Source organism: Sorex fumeus, unplaced genomic scaffold (genome assembly GCF_029834395.1).
Source record: "Sorex fumeus unplaced genomic scaffold, SorFum_2.1 ptg000013l, whole genome shotgun sequence".
In the NCBI taxonomy this organism is placed as follows: Eukaryota; Metazoa; Chordata; class Mammalia; order Eulipotyphla; family Soricidae; genus Sorex; species Sorex fumeus.
In genome coordinates this window covers 12,202,392-12,219,517 of record NW_026606070.1, presented here as the reverse complement: position 1 = coordinate 12,219,517, position 17,126 = coordinate 12,202,392, and the positions used below count along the sequence as shown (strand labels likewise).

General features: G+C 47.1%; 1 protein-coding gene across 1 annotated transcript in view; it reads right to left on the bottom strand.

Moving 5' to 3' along the window:
* SCARB2 (scavenger receptor class B member 2) overlaps positions 1-16,611 on the bottom strand; it is a 57,704-nt gene extending 41,093 nt beyond the window's left edge. Inside the window, exon 1 of the mRNA XM_056111154.1 lies at positions 16,343-16,611. Within this exon, the coding sequence (XP_055967129.1) occupies positions 16,343-16,459 (117 nt within the window). The 5' untranslated portion in view covers positions 16,460-16,611. The remainder of the gene's footprint in view (positions 1-16,342) is intronic.
* Positions 16,612-17,126: the final 515 nt, after the last annotated feature.

The following is a 17,126-nucleotide window of genomic DNA, read 5'->3' as shown; positions in this document are numbered from 1 at the left end:
ATGAAGTGTCTTCATAATTGTATGTTTTTGTATGTTATTGTATGTTTTTCTGCAGCACTTGGATTTCGAGGAGGGCTGGGGGTGGGACTTGGGGCACATTTAGCAGCTCAGGGCTTACTCCTGACTCTGTGCTCAGCAGTCATTCCTGGCAATCCTCAGGGAACCATATGGCACTGTCAGGGATTGAACCAGGGTTGGCTGCGTGCAGAACACATGCCTGACCCCTGGACTATCTCTGCAACCCCATCATTTGAATTTTTTATGACAGGGACGAATGAATTCTGAGAACTAGCAAACAAAATTGTTCTCCTATTTATTTATTAATTTATTTGAAGTGGCCATCTAAGACAGAAACTAACTTCTCACAAATATTATTAATAGATTCTATAGACTGTAAGACAAAAAAGTGGCTTTGGAGAGAACCAGTGCATCTAGATTCCTTTTTTCCTGTCCTGCTAATACCCTATCAGCTTCACCCTTCACTTAACTCCAACACACACACACACACACACACACACACACACACACACACACTTTACAGCCTTTCTTTCCCATTATGAATAGAGAATTGACTTAGCACTCTGTATTTCTCGTTGACATTTTCTGACAAGCATCATAATATGGGGGAGAATTTGACAGTGAGAAAGGAATTGCAAACCCACTTATGAAAGTCATGAAAATCTGACTGTAGACAAAGAATGAAGAACCCCCAAAGGGCAGAGAGTGTGCAAAGCAGATGTTCAGATGCCTGTTTGTCTCCCCAGGTTGGCCTCCAGCAAACAGGCATCCAAATTCCAAAGACAAAGAAAGTGCTGCCAGCTAGCAGGAGGGCAAAATCCTTTCCAAAGGGTAGATAAACGGGGTTTTAACAGTTGGATTGGAATTTGCTCTTCCAAGTTTCATGATCGAAGTAAACAATGAGTAGGCTGGAGTCTGCCACAAAGCACAGCGGATGAACACCCAAACAATGAAAGGAACTCTGGAGGCTGGCCAGCCACACAGACAGCGGATTCTGCCACGAGGTGAGTCTGTTCCTCCTTGGTCTGCCCCCACCCTTCAGCTCATCACCTCCTCCCTGACGTCACTCACCCGGGGCCTCCCTCATATCACCTTTCATTCCACACAAACCCTGCCTTCATCCTGGACCTTTAATATACCTCATCTCTTCAACCCACAGCAGACTGTGTGTGTGCGTGTGTGTGTGTGTGTGTGTGTGTGTGTGTGTGTGTGTTATATACACACTAAAGAGGAAAGGGGGCGGGAAATGAGAACAGAGGGATGTTTATAAACACAGCTGCCAACATGTCTAAATCAAAAATCTTCTTTATTTGTATCTCCTTCCCCTGGCGTTTAACCATCTCGATACTATCACTTAACTCAGAGAAGGACCATCTCAGTACTACTACAGCGGCTGTTACCTGCGGTGAAGGGGCCTGGAGTCAAGGGCTATATTAGGAGCTCTCCACACATCATTTCTGAGCCTGACGCTTACGCTGCAAGGCCAGGAAGGATTGCCATCTTGCAGAGAAGACACTGGTGGTACTGGTTTTCACTAGCTCACAGGACCAGAAAGCCCAGTCAAATCTGACCAAGGTCAGTCCTCTGAGTTTGCAAAGCGCAGGCTCGGGCATTCCAACAGCTGCCACCCAACTGGACCCCCTGGACAGATTCAACAAGGACAAACACTGGACAGCATTGAGAGGCCCTGGATGTGGTTCCTGACACTGCAAAAACAAAACAAAACAAAACACAGACACACACACAGAAGCCACGCGAGTGAGTCCCCAATATTGCAAAGACTGCATCAAAAGTGGTTTAATTTCCAGGAGAGGCAGATGGAAGGCCTGGGGGGTGAAGTATACTGTCCCCCACAGCTGAAGCTCAAATAATTAAAGGCTGAAGATATAGTACAGGGTCGAGTTACCCACCTTGAATGCAGACAGCGCCAGTTCAATCTCTGGCACCACATGATTCCCAGAGGATCACGGGGATCTGGGTAGTTCTTGGCACTGCAGACCCGAACAGCATCACACCCTCAGAGCCTCACATTCAACCCAGCCCAGGTGGCTGGGAATCATAGCAAGGAGCCCCTAGGCCCCTGAGCACAGCACAGAGACCCCAGACAAATAAACTTCAAATAACTCAAGAAAAGCTATCATCAAAAAAGCTCGAGGAACTGTGTTACACCTGATACCAGAAGTAAACTGGTAATGTGTTAGTGTGGAACTCGTAGTGAAATACTGTGTTTAACACAAGGTCACAGCATTAGCCACTGCATCTCTGAAGTTCAGATGTTAACTTCTGTCTCCAAGGGCTGTGGTAGCCAACCCCAGAGAAATGGGAAACTACAGAAGTCATCACATGGCCGTCCACCCTCGGGGGGAGGGGGCTGTGCTTCCTCTGGGGGTGAGAGAGGAGGGTAGCTATGGAGGTGCTGGGTTCCAGCGGCCACCGACACACAGAGACCTGAGGAAAAGGCAGCCAGAGCTCGGGCATTGCTAGGAGGCAGCTCAGGCCCATTAGAGCCAAGACTACACCATACCCACCTGCATGGTCCAGAAAGGACAGTGCTGGCCTTCCGGTTCTGATTGCTGCCCAGACCCTCAGCCCGAGACCCTCTCAGGAGTCTGTTTTGCCATGAAGGACACAGAAACTGTGAAGAACAAGCATTAAGAGAATGTTGCTCACAAGAAGCCATTGTTTCTGCTAAAGCAAGGGCTGGCTTCTCCAGGCACACGAAGCCCTTCGCACAGCGTGAGATGGCCTGACTCGGGACAACTGGTCCCCTTTACTAAGGATTTTGCTGTGGTGCAGTCGGCCACCAGACTAGCCCTATAAGCAGCTGACTTTTCAAATGACACTAAAGTAACATTCAGCACAAGGTCCTCCGTTTGCTTTACAGTGTGATTGGGGACTTCTGTCTTGGCGTTGGGGGGGGGGGGTGCTGGCAGGCTATTCGGTGTGCTGCGGACTGAGCTGGGAACTCCCATGCAAATAAAGCATGTGCTCCAGACCCCTGAGTCATCTCCCGAGTTCATCCTACAAATGCACTGATGGATTCTGCTTACTGATTTCAGCCAAGCAGAACACACTGAATTTTCCCAGGCATCCTATTGCGACACCACCCCCCAAGAAAAACATCAGATTACTGAGGTATGCGGTGAATCTGCACTTCAACAGCCAAAGCAACCACTGGGACAAAAACACTTTTCTGTGTATCAGCCAATATGTATATCGGAGAGCTTTCAACATGCCCAAGAGGCACAGACAGTGTTCACAAGAAGTTTTTCCAAAAACACAAAACTGTGTAAGACCTGGCAGAGTTCATCCCAGAGAAAGGAGGGAGCAGACACCCGCCCCTCTGCTCAAGGGATGAAGCCCCAGTTCCCGATCTGCTATGCCAAGCCCGCCTTGATCACCCAGTCTGCCATCCATCGCCATTTCCTGGCAGGCACTTTACGCATGAGCAACACCAGTTGTTCCAGGGTCCAGACTGAACTGGCCACTTCTGCTGAGAAGCACATCATATGCTACAGACGCAGATCTGCACACCCAAGTGGGAGGGCAGATCTTCCCGGACTCCTGGACTTGCTCTCCCATGGTAAGCCATTCGCCAAGGATCACTATAGACTCAGGGATGCATCGGCTTGCATAGAAATACTGGTAGGAAGTAAGAAACTTAAGGTAAGCCCCAGGAGGGTACCATTTAATGAAATGACTTCAGCATCTTTGTTAATACTTACTCAGTATAAATTCACTGAGTTAATGAAGACCAACACTGAGAAGCTGGCCTAATTAACATGTTGTAGATGATTGTCAGAGGACTTGATTTATAACTCTCCCAACAGCAAAACACCAACTGGCCTGTCTCTTTGTATGTATGTGTGTGTGTGTGTGTGTGTGTGTGTGTGTGTATGTGTGTGTGTATCTGTGTCTGTGTGTCTGTGTGTATGGTGCCAAGCATTGAACAAAGGCTTCACACAGAGGCATGCAATCAACAGCTGAGCCACATTTCTGGCCAGTTGGTTATGTTTTAAAACATTTCTTTCTGTAAGCCAACTCAACTTACAGTCATGTAAGTAATTTGAATACTACATGACTTTTGCAAATACTCTGTGGACAACTGAGAACAGGAAGAGGTGGCTGGGAGGGATAGGAAGTGATCATTCTGGTGGTAGTTGTGATGTTTGAAGAAGGAATGCATCAAACTGTTATCAACATTATTATAAATCATGGTACCTCCGCCCCTCTCAGAGAACCCGGCAAGCTACTGAGAGTATCTCGCCCCCATGGCAAAGCCAAGCAAGCTACCCATGACATATTCAATATGCCAAAAATAGTAACAACAAGTCTCACAATTTGTTGTGAGACATTACTGGTGCCCGCTTGAGCAAATCGATGAACAACGGGAGGACAGTGCTACAGTGCAGAGTTACCTCAGTTAAAAATGTGAGGAAAATAAATTCTCTTCTGAGGTGAAAATAGTAAGCTACCATTAAGATTGACCTTTGGGGCTGGAGAGATAGTACAGATGTTTGGGTGTTTGCCTTGCACACAACATGCATATAGTCCCTGAACCTGCCAAGAGCAATCTCTGAGCACAGAATCAGGAGTAAGATGTGCGCACAGCCAGGTGTGACCCAAACCAAGCCTCTGTCCGCAAATAAAAGTATCGTACCTTTATTTTCAGACTTTATTTTAATCCAGAAACAAGTGCACTTTCTTTTAAGTGTCACTGCTGTTGGGTTCATTTTACTTTACTTGCAATGATTTCAGCTAATTAGATCTGACAGTTGCGGGTGAAATGCTAGTTCATGTGTCAGCTTGAGTTGTTACGCTATGCATGACAGGCAGAGCCTGACGGTGAAGAGCTGTCCCCACAAAATCTCCTGCCACAGACCACCCTCAGTGCCAGGCAGTTGGCAATGTGAAAGCAAGGGTAAGACCACCAGATGGAAATGGGAGTCGGGAGGATCGGTTAAAGATGAGTTGAGAGAAAGCGTGTGTGGGCCATGGCCAAGAGACTGGTTGAGAGATTTTAAGATATGAATAAATAAGATTGGCCAAGAAAACAATGCCCAGTTCTGTGTATACCTGGTGGAACCAGTCTTGCCATTTTACAACCTGTTTGGGTTGTGCTTTTATCTCTGACATAAATTAAGCGATGTTTTCATCAACTATTTATATCTGTGTGTCCTATTCCTTCCATTACTCTTCACTGTTAGAAGCACAGTGCTGAAAGTAAACACCTTGAGTGTGGGAACTGCAGGAGTGAGTACACTATTGACACTATTCTACCTCACTCTCTCTACAACAGATGGAAAACTCAAATGTTAAAGGGGCCAGATGGGTAAAGTGAACAAGAGCATTTGAGTCACGAATGTGTATGCTGATCTGCGTGTTAAATCCAAGCGCTAGTCATCACTGCTCATTTGGGGTGCCGGGCATTGAACCAGACTCTCTAAATTCAAGGCAGGAGCTTTACTACTGAATTATATCCCTGGCAGTACAATTCACTTCTCCACCTCTCCCATTCTTGTCTGACACATGACTTTTTTTTTTTTTTGCTTTTTGGGTCACACCCGGCAATACACAGGGGTTACTTCTGGCTCTGTACTCAGGAGTTACTCCTGGCAATACTCAGGGGACCATATAGGATGCTGGGAATCAAACCCGGGTCAGCCGCTTGCAAGGCAAATGCCCTACCCGCTGTGCTATCTCTCCAGCCCCGACACGTTACTTTCTCAGGTAGCATTCGCTTGCCTCCTTTCGGTAAAGAGGGTGAGATACAGACTGATAACTCTCAACTCTAAGAACAGCAACCAAGAAAACTGGAGAACCAGGGCAACAATCACTTGCCCATGGGGTCAGAGAGCCAATGGGGTGTGAAGGAGGGTGGCCGGGAAGGAGTGCCCAACTGAAGGGCAGTTCAACTGTGCTCAGTGCCATGCAAGAAATATCCATGCAGGGACCCACACTGTGGGCGTCCACATGTTTCAAGATGGAAATCTGGGTTACTGGAAAAAGTTCTCAGATTTTAAAACTATGAAGCGTTGATGAGGCAAACACGACCACTGGGGCTGGAGAGATAGCACAGCGGGTAGGGCGTTTGCCTTGCACACGGCCGACTCGGGTTCGATTCCCAGCATCCCATATGGTCCCCGGAGCACCGCCAGGAGTAACTCCTAAGTGGAGAGCCAGGAGTAACCCCTGTGCATTGCCGGGTATGACCCAAAAAGCAAAAAAAAAAAAAAAAACAAAAAAATAAAACGACCACTGGCCTAAAGAAGAACAAAAATATAAAAAAAAAAAACTACTAATAATAGGGATGATATGTAAACCAAATATACCCGAAGTTATAAATTATAATCGACTCACCCATCCATTCATCCAGGCAATCGATATTGACTATCTATTTTGTGTAACTTGTAGTTAGTAATATGAAGAAGTGATATAAGGTAATTATAACGGAATAATTACCCATCTATGACAAAATAAAACATATTAATGAGGCATTATATATGAAAGGCCCTCCCGTTGATCGTCGATTTGCTCGAGCGGGCCCAGTAACGTCTCCATTGGAGACTTTGTTGTTACTGTGTCTGGCATATCGAATACTCTCGGTAGCTTGCCGGGCTCTCCGAGAGGGGCGGAGGAATCGAACTCGGGTCGGCCATGTTGGCTGCGTGCAAGGCAAACGCCCTACCGCCGTGCTATCGCTCCAGAGAAATTTCATAGGGATCGAAAATTTCTAGAAGAGCAAAGGCTAAGGGAAATTACAGATATACTCAATATGGAGATGCTCAGTTCTAATCTAGTTTGATTAGCACACAGGACAAGAGATTTGCTGAGTGAGCCTCACACTGCCAGCCAAACTACTATCTAACACAGGCTGATGGGGAAATTTCAAAAGCGTTTAACACATTGAACAAAATCCTAGTGTTCTGAAAACATGAATAAGATGGATTTTTTTTGTTTTGTTTTTTTGCTTTTTTGGGTCACACCCGGAGATGCTCAGGGGTTGCTCCCAGTTTTGCACTCAGGAATCACTCCTGGCAGTGCTTGGGGGACCATATGGGATGCTGGGAATCGAACCCAGGTCAGCTGCATGCAAGGCAAACGCCCTACCCACTGTGCTATTGCTCCAGCCCCTGAATAAGATGTTTTCTAAGTTGCCCTTGAAGAAACATAACAAGAATTTCTTAAAATGATTCTGACGCTCCTGGCTGAAAAGATAGAGCTGACCTGGGTTCAATCCCCAGCATCCCATATGGTCTCCTAAGCACCGCCAGGAGTGACTCCTGAGTGCAGAGCCAGGAGTAAGCCCTGAGCATTTCCAATATGGCCGCCAAAACAAAACAAACCAAAAAGTTATTCTGAAGCTCAAGAAAATGAAATGAAAACTAAAGTAGCAATTCGCAAAGTATGATCTGAGAATCCCTGTGGGTCCCCAAGACACTCTCAAGCAGTACATAAGTTCAAACTCCTTTCCTTCTGTCCCTTAACTCTCATCCTCTCTTAGGTGCAGAATGGAGTTTTCTAGAAGATTCACAATGTCATTTGCTTGGACAACTCCTGGTCTATGTGCTAGGGTTGTCTCTAGAATTGATATAAAAATATACCAATTCTAAAAGTTTGTTTTATTTGCTAATTTTGTATTTTTTATTTGTTTTCACAACTGGGGTTTGGGGGTTTCAGCCTCCCAAATGTGCTCCAGACCCCACCAGTGACTCTGGACCAACCAGGCTGGCTGCTCACACACGGGCCTGAGGATGTGGTACCTCTCAGGCCCTGCAGTGCCAGCATTACCTGGGCCACCCCAGTGATGCTCAAAGACCTTCACACCTACAACCCTGAAACCAAGTGGTAGGAATCAACACCGGCTTAGGCACGCTTGAGCCCTAACTGCTGTGCAATCTCCTCGCCTGCTAATGTTCTAAAATTAGTAGATATAACTGACAGGAACAAGTTCGTTAGGATTCTCAATTAAGATCTGAATAATTTCACAAAATGTAAAAGTGACTGGGGGGGAGGGGAAGCTTGAAGGTAATGAAAAATTCTGTTAGGGACGGTACCCCTTGGTGACTATATCCGTAAATCTCAGCACACTGCTGCAGAGACTGTGAACTTTCAGCAAATATGCTAAATAAATAAGTGACTGACAAAACATATACCTAAAAATGCTTTCAGAGATAGGTTGTAAATACCCCAAAATTGACTTTATTTTCTGCAAGTGCATTTGGTTACTCACCAGCTTTGATGAAAGTGAAGCCTTTATTAAGGCATGGTACATATATAACATGTATCTTGAAGACAGGTCCTAAATGCCTAGACACTTGGCCAGTGTTCTCTGTTTTCATTAATGATCTTACTATCCCACCTGCTGATTCTGCCCTGGGAAACAAGTAAGTGTCTGGCAGGCCAGATGGCTTTGCTGAGCTCTTGCTGTGGTCTGACAGAATGGTGTCCTGTGCTTTATTCAACAGAATGGCAAAAATCAAGAATCTTCCTTGCAAGGGACCAGTATGACAATAATAGTTGGAAGTGATCACTCTGTACAAGAACTGTGTTGAAAGGAAGTAAAGAGATATACATGGTAATATTTGAGTACCTGTATTGCAAACTATAATGCTCAAAAGGAGAGAGAGAGAGAGAGAGAGAGAGAGAGAGAGAGAGAGAGAGAGAGAGAAATGTCTGCCATAGAGGTGGAGGGAAACTGGGGACATTGGTGGTGGGAAATGTACATTGGTGAAGGCACAGGTATTGGAACATTATACGCCTGAAGCCCAAAAATGAACAACTTTGTAACTGTAACTGTGTATCTCACTGTGGTTCAATTAAAAAAAATTTTTTAGCAAAAAAATTTTTAACAAAAAAATTTTAAATAAAAATAAAATGCTTCCTTTTAGAAAGACTCAAATCGAAGCCAACTAAAGCAGATTGTACCTGTCCAAACAAAATATTAAAACTTCATTTGAAAATGGATCCTCAATCCCTAAATCCCTCATTTAAAAATGGATCTTAATAAATCTACCTGTTTAGATAATAAATAATTTTACAATATTCTAGTCTCTTAAAGCATAGTAGATCCATCAATAATATTTTAATTCAATAGTTTCTTTTTAATATTTGTAAAAATATTTTACCTATGAATCCATGAGAACAGAATCCTATATTTGAATACAGTATTATTTAGGAAAAAAAAGAAACTTCCTCTCAACTCCCCACACACCCATTTTTTCATTACCGTCAACTAGCAGACTAACAGTAATATCATTTACTATCATCAACTCCTTTATACGTCAATTATACCTCAATAAAATGAAAGATAGAGTGGAAATAGAAGCACACCCCTTTTTGTAAAGTACATGTGTTACTTTTCAAAATGCATTACTGGACTGAAGATGCAGTACAGAGGTTAAACCCCTTACACACAACTGGCCCCACTTCAATCCATGGCACTGCATATGGTCCAGTTCCCCAAGCACCGCTAGGAGTGATCCTTGAGCAAAGAGTCAGTGGAAAGTCACAAGCATCACCACTACCACCACCAAACACACACACACACACACACACACACACACACACACAAACACACACACACAAACACACAAACACACATGCACACACACAAAGCAAAATGCATCTATCTATGCATAAAGAAAAAGATAGGGGATTCAATATTGAATCCTAGGTTATTAGTACTTATCTTTGTTTTATTCATTTGCTATGTGACTTTTTTTTAATAATGGATTACATTTCATTTCATACCAGAAAAAATGAACAAAATGAAAGACTAAAATACAAATCTTTCCCAAACCCAAGCTCTGCCATCTCAAGCAGTGGAGCTGTGGGTGGTTCACACGCCACGCACCCAGCCGTGAGCTTCCCGGGTAGGTCTTTACTCCGAGGGCCGTTCCCAAGGATCTTGCCTGATTCCACAGAGCTCCCGGAGTCTGTACTTTCTTTTTGTTAATCTCCGTAAGTGATTTTGATAGTCCCCAGAGTCTAGGGACGACTTTGCAAACTACTGGTTTGTTCCATTGTCTAACCCATTAATAACGCAGGCACTGGGGCTCAACATAAATTAGCAAGATGTTGAAAGAAACATAATATGATTTTGACGCCACAAGGTTACATTTATAAAAGCCGGCTGGGAGTTCGGGGATTGTGCTCTGGAGTGAAGGAATCTCCCCAGGAGACTGCCTCTGCTTATTGCTCCATGGTTTCTGTCTCTGCGGAGCCAATCACAGGATGCGGGTATACATCAGTGAAAGAGAAACTAGGAAGAAAAGCAAGTTCCCAGAAGGCTTAGGAGCTGGAGGGTCCCAAAGAGCTGGGCTGGGACTCCGCACAGGAATAAACAGCCCGGCCAGCACGGAAGCTGAGGAAGTTGGCTGGTGGGGAAAACACTGCTGACTTCCCGGCTCTTTTGATTCCCCAGGAGAACTGGGCCTTGCTGAGGTTCCCATCATCCTCTCCTTCAGGGCCCCTGCCCTCTTCACAGAAGGAAAACTCCTTTCTCAAGCTGGCCGGGACAGGCTTTTACTCACAAGTGAGCATGGGTCCTTTGTGATGCCAAGAGACAGAGAACGGTGTGGTATGTGGGAACATATTTAAATTCAGGATCCAAACCACAAATCTCTTGAGAGGAAAAAGGGAGCAAATCATGACCCCGGACCAGTGTAAATCAACCAGGCCTGTCTACAGGGCAAAGTGAGGTAGGAGATCCAGCCTGCTTGATTAACCCTATTCTGACCTTTGCATCAGCCCACTTACTGACATTTGATTTTAAATGTCAATGAGTTTTCAACACAACCATCTCGCTTTTCTTGACTGCAAAATAACAGATTCATTGATACTGGAGGTGCTTTTCTTATCTGAAGATGCTAGAGCTGCATCGTTCTGAGAAGGGTACGAAAAATTGTCTCTAAGGTTATAGAGCAGATTAACTTTACATAAACAACAAGCTAGATGCCTGACTTTTAGGAAGCAGACGGGCCCAGGGGGCTGGGTGTGACTCAGCAATAGTGTATATGTGTCAACTATATGTGAGGCCCTGGGTTCAATTGCCGCACTGCAGACAACACAAAAACTACTAAGTACTCATCAGTCGGAGTCATTTGATTAAATATATGGTGATTATATTAGACTTCTTGAGACACCAGTAGAACAGCTCCAAAGTACCTTTGGCAATGCCCCATTTGTCCCACCCATCACCCCACCCCACCAAAAAGGCTACCTTGGTTCTCAAGGTCCAGAGGATGAGTGTGGATCTCTGGCGCATCCCATAATATTTCCAGGCTGACGCTAAGGGCCTTCTAATGTGCAGGAAGCAAACTGTGATGACCTGCTCCCCCTCCCCGGTTCCCAGCCAACCCGTCTCTTCCCCAGCTAACACTGACTTTGGCCAACTCCACATTCCTGGTTCTGAGTGAGAGGTGTTCAGAGTGTTAGTAAGTCTGAGAGGAAAATTAAAATCCTAAGCTACATGGCTACTCTCCAATAATGATCACACGTCAAGATTCAGAAGTTTGCAGCTACAGGAACCTGGCCTAGAATATAAGCTTTTTGTTCACAGAAGAGAAAAATCAGAGTCGGAAACATAGTAGATGCTAATATCCAGGCGTTGTGCAAGGCACTGTGCTGCAGGTTTTACATCAATCATTTAATTTCATTTTTTACATCTCTTTTAGTTGGCTTTTTTTTTTGGGTCCATACCTTCCTGTGCTCAGACCTTACTTCAGGTAATCTCAGGGGACCATATGGAATGCAGGGGATCAAACTCTGGTTGTTGGATGTGAGGCAAGTGCCTAATCCACTCCGGTTCTTTAATTTCATTCTTTTACTATTGGTTTGGGGGTCATACCTGGAGTGCCCAGGGGCTACTCCTGGTTGTGTTGAAGGGACCAATGGCATCAGGAATTGAACCTGCATGTCCCTCACGCAAAGTAGTTCCTCAGCCCACTGAGCTCTCTCCCAGACCCATAATTTTAGTCTTGTGACAATCAGGTATTCTTATTGCCCCCATATTCAATAAGAGATTTTTAGAGCTGGTTCTGAGCTGATGTTCAAATGTGTGTTATGTTCAAATATGTATTAGTGATTTTTCTTTTAAAAAAAAAAGGGAATTCAACTAATTCAGCTGATTCTCACAAACTACTCTTTCAGCTCAAGGCCAACAGTGTGGCTACAGGCATTTATTATGTACCTGTTGTGTACAGGTATGTTAGGGATCGGGAGCACCCTGTGAGTCACCAAATTAAACAGAGAATGAAGCCCTGATCCTCCCCAGCCCTAGCAAGGGAAGAGTGTGGCTGAGTCTCTGCAAAACTGTGTCTGCAGGGAGTCAAAACACTGCCAGATGAGGTCTGAACGCAGTACCTCCTCAGAAGGAAGTGGGTATGCTGAGACTGGGCGGGAGGAGACTTTACTCATCCTCTAGGACATGAGAATACTGAGGCATAAGCAACTTCAGTTTCTTTTCGGGGAGGAGAGAACATCCAAAATGGGCTGATGATGTGGGAGGCCAGGGGTGGTGCCATGGATGTTCCTGGAGTCAGCAGCATGCAAGGCAAGCGCCTTAACCCCGGTATTATCTCTCAGGTCCCACAATTTAGACTTTTGTTTGTGGGCAACACCAGAGGGTGTGCTCAGGGGACCATCAGTGGCTCTGGGATCAAATCAGAGTCAGCCATGTGCAAGGCAAGTGCCTTAAGCATCACGATCTCTCTGTGCCACCCCCCCCCCCCAATTTAGATTCTTGACATACTTGCCCAATACCTGCAGTTATCAGTTATCAGTGAGGTTGAGAAAGGAATCAGGGGCTGGAGCAATAGCACAGCAGGTAGGGCACTTGCCTTGCACTTGCGGCCAAGCCGGGATCGATTCCCAGCATCCCATATGGTCCCCTGAGCACCACCAGGAGTAATTCCTGAGTGCAGAGCCAGGAGTAATCCCTGCGCATCGCCAGGTGTGACCCAAAAATCCAAAAAAAGAGAGAGAGAGAGAAAGGAATCAAAGGGTCTTGCTTTGTTCTACCCACAGTCCAAATAAAAGCCTTCAATCAACTCGGGTCTCAAGGAAAACTCTCACTTACAGAGGTAAATTTTTTTCAGGTAGGACTCTTTTTTGTGATCAGCTTCCAAATAGTCAGATTTCCTCATTTCAATTTTATATCTCTCCTGTCTTTTCTTTTTGATATAGACGATATAGACCCAGGCATGGACGATCTTTCCATGAAAGAACTAAGAACTGGAACTATTAGAGTGGATTCTGCCATAACTATATTAATGTCCAGTTATGAATTGAACAACAATGATGAAAGTCATGATGATGGCTATAACCAACCCTCCATTCTCTGCCTGATACTCTGTGGGTTCCATGCCCCAGACCTTCCAGGGACTTGCCCGCAGTCTTGCCAGAGCAGTGACAGAATCACAGCCAGGGATCATGGGACCTGAAGGTTAGACAAGGTGGGGCGGCCCTTCCTAAGAAAAAGAAAATCTTGGATAGGGAAGTAGGCGTCCGGCTGTAGAGGGGCATGTGGCAGCGAGGGGCACGTTGCTTAAGCTCTGTGGACTCTGCGGGAAATGCATCTCTGTGCCAAGAGCGCTACCACTCTTACTTCACTGCATAATGAAAATGAGGTGCAGAGAAGTGAAGTTTACCTGGAAAAAGTTTATAAATAAGTCAAGGTTGGGAGTTAGACAGAGTGGCTGACTTCAAATATCATGCAATTTTTCTTGGCTGATGTAGCTTCTAATAAAAAGGAAGCGATGAACTTTATGAAATACTATCTATCCCAAGAGCACTATACTTACCCTAATAGTTCATATAAGATGTCTGCCTGAGTAATTATGCCCATTCCGTAACAGGGAACCGGGACTCCAAAGATGATTACACAAGAAGCCAAAGGTCAGCTGGCAGTACGAGAAGAAGCCAGGATTCCAGGCCAGGAGAGTCCTAACTCCTTCCCACTATCACATGCCACTGTCCTACACACAATCCAGGAGAGAGCTGTAACGGGTGTCCTCTGTTCCCACAGCTGCCCAAATGAAGCTGGTTCTGTCACTTAGTTTCACATACAATAGAGCACAGTGTCCCTTAACGGGTCAAGCAATCCTGAAGGGCCCTTCCCCTGCGTGATGACGAATCAGCTGGGACAGTCTAGTCCTCATGCAGTAAATCACATGAAAAAGCCAACAAGTAGCAAGGCAAAGTTTAGCCCCAGCCAAACTGTGTTGTGTTCATGGCCTTGTTTCATGTCCCTGGCCCGTGCGACCCACCCCCCACACACCCCGCTAACAAAATACAGATGCACCCCACGGAGTATCAGCAGGCAGGGGATGTGGGCGGCCCTGGAAAGGCCAGCTCAGAGGGTGCTCCTGGAACAGGCTTCCAAAGCCACACAAAGAAACTCACATCCCGACTGGCCTGGTCTACATTCCCCCAGCACCAAGGCAAGCGCTTGCTATCCTTCTCACTGCGGATTTGAAGGACAGGGTTGAGGAAGATTCAGGTAATTTTTTTTTCCTTTTGAGAAATGCCCACAGTGGGTTTTGTCTTCCCTTGGCAGCAACATGAACTTCAAAAGGAGAGAGAGAACAAAAGGGAATGCCCTGCCACAGAGGCAGGGTGGGATGGGGGGGTGGGGGGTGGGAGGGATACTGGGAACTGTGGTGGTGGGAAATGGGCACTGGTGGAGGGATGGGTGTTTGACCATTGTACAGTTGAAACCCAAGCACAAAAATTTCTAAATCTACAACTGTATCTCATGGTGTTTCACTAACAAAAATTTTAAAAATAAAATGTAAATGATGGAGAATGGGCACTGGTGGAGGGATGGGTAATGGATCATTGTATAACTGAAACCCAAGCACAAAAATTTGTAAGTCTGCAACTGTACCTAACTGTATTAGTGTTTCACTAAGCACAGCGGGTAGGGCGTTCGCCTTACAAGCGGCCAACATGGTCGACCCGAGTTCGATTCCTCCACCCCTCTCAGAGAGCCCGGCAAGCTACCGAGAGTATTTGATATGCCAAACACAGTAACAACAAAGTCTCCAATGGAGACGTTACTGGGCCCATTCGAGCAAATCGACGATCAACGGGAGGGCCTTTACCTTTACCTTTAATAAAAATTAAATATATATATTAAAATTATACCCAGTTTTTTAATAAGTTGCACTAACTGCAAGACTTCAAGTAACGAGTAACTTTGAGGAACCTCTATTAAAGGAATATGTCTGTTGGCACCTGGAATAAGAATTCACCAAGCCAGCATAGAGCAACCAAACTGGATGGGGCTTTGTTCCCTACCCAAGGGCGAGTGCTAACCAGTGGAAGAAGGGAAACGCGTGGTCATGGGAGCAAACAAGAAAAGTTGCTCTAGTATTATCATTATTATTATTAGACCAAAAAGTGATCCTGTCACTCTCTCTTGTTCCCCCATTTTTAGAGGGAAAAAGTGATCCTGTCTCTCTTGTTCCCCTTTCCACACTGATTGGCACATGTGAATGAAGGAGGAAAAGAAAGGGTGCAGGATTTAGTCCAAGAGTGGGAAATCTGAAAGGAAATCTTCTCCGGTCTAACGGAAGAGGCAGGTTCGGCTTCTTTTAAAAACCTACATGCAGTCTTTCTATGTCTGTCCCTCTCTCTCTGAGCACAAAAATTTGTAAGTCTACAGCTGTACCTCATAGTGTTTCATTAATAAAAATTTAAAAAACAAACAAACAAACAAACAAACAAAAAAACCTACAGGCGTTTGTGTCGGAAGCTTTGCGCAGTGGAGTGGAAGGCACGACCAAGCCACTCACACGGCTGGTACCAGCTGCCAAGCTGCCAGGTGGGCCCCCAGGCTGACCCTCGGGTGCAGGGAAGTCAGCAGCCTCCCGTGTGCACCGTCACTCACTCACTATCCTGCACAACCTGCTCCTCGGTGAGTCTGCGCCACTTCAAAGGTTGCAGGCAGCGGCCGGGAAAGCCGCCCTCTTTCATTTTCATGCAGATTCTTTCATTTTCAAGCAGTTTTCATGAGTGTGGGGGGGCGGGAAGGAAAGGAGTCTGAACCCCACAGAGATTCGGTGCAAGGACGCGGGAAGGGATGCAAATAGAAAAAACAAATAAACAAGTGAAAAAAAAAGATTTCTTTGACAGAAGAAAAAAGGAATTTCAAACGCATAGACTGACGGGTCGCGGTTCAAGGGGACGGTCCTGCGTGGGTACTTCAGCCCGAGAGGACGAGAAAGGCGGCGGCCGCGCCCGGGTGCAAGAGGGTGGGTGTCCGGCAGGGCCCACCCACCCCACCCCAGCGCTCCCCGCCACCCGCGCCCCCTCTAACCTTCTCTATCGTCTGATCCACGGCCTTCTGGAACACCCGGGCCACCAGCAGCGTGACGCTCGTCACCAGCAGCAGCAGGGCCAGCGTCCCCACGGTGTAGTAGCAGCACCTGCCCATTCTGCACGCCGCTCACGAGCCCCGGCGACGCGGGCCGCGGGGACCTGGCGCTGGGGGACCCGGGGAGGGGGCGCCGCGGAGGAGCGCGCGGCTGTGCGCGGGGCGATCGCGGGGTGCGGGGTGCGGGGTGCGGGGCCTGGTTGCGGGGCGCCGGGCGCGGGGCGATCGCGCGGGGAGCGGGACGCGGGCGCGGGGACCGGGTGCGGGGCGCGGGCCGGGCACGCTCGCCGCAGCCCCGGGACGCGGGCGGGCGGGCTGGCGGGCGGGGCGGGGTCCGAGCCCGCGGTCATGTGCCGCCGGCGCCCGCCGCGATTCGGCCCCGCGAGCCGAGGCCCGTCCCCGGGGCGGCTCCCTAGCGCCGCTGACCTCCGGGGCTCCTCGGCTGTCCCCGGCCTGCCAGTGCGTGGAGGGGTGGGGTGCGGACGGGGATCCTGCCCCGGGGTGGGGACCGTGGGCGCGGAAACCACCGCCAGGCGCTGTGACCGCCAGCAGATGCAGATGCGGGTGGTTCCAGTGCCCCGGGACCCCGCACTCTGGAGCAGGGCCTTGGGCGGGGCGGGGAGCACGGGGGGCGGGGGTGCAAAGGAGGGAGGAGGCATTTTCGGTCGGGAAGGGGGTGCAGATTGGGGTTGCCAGAGCAAGGCTGTCCCGCGAGCACCGCCCTTGG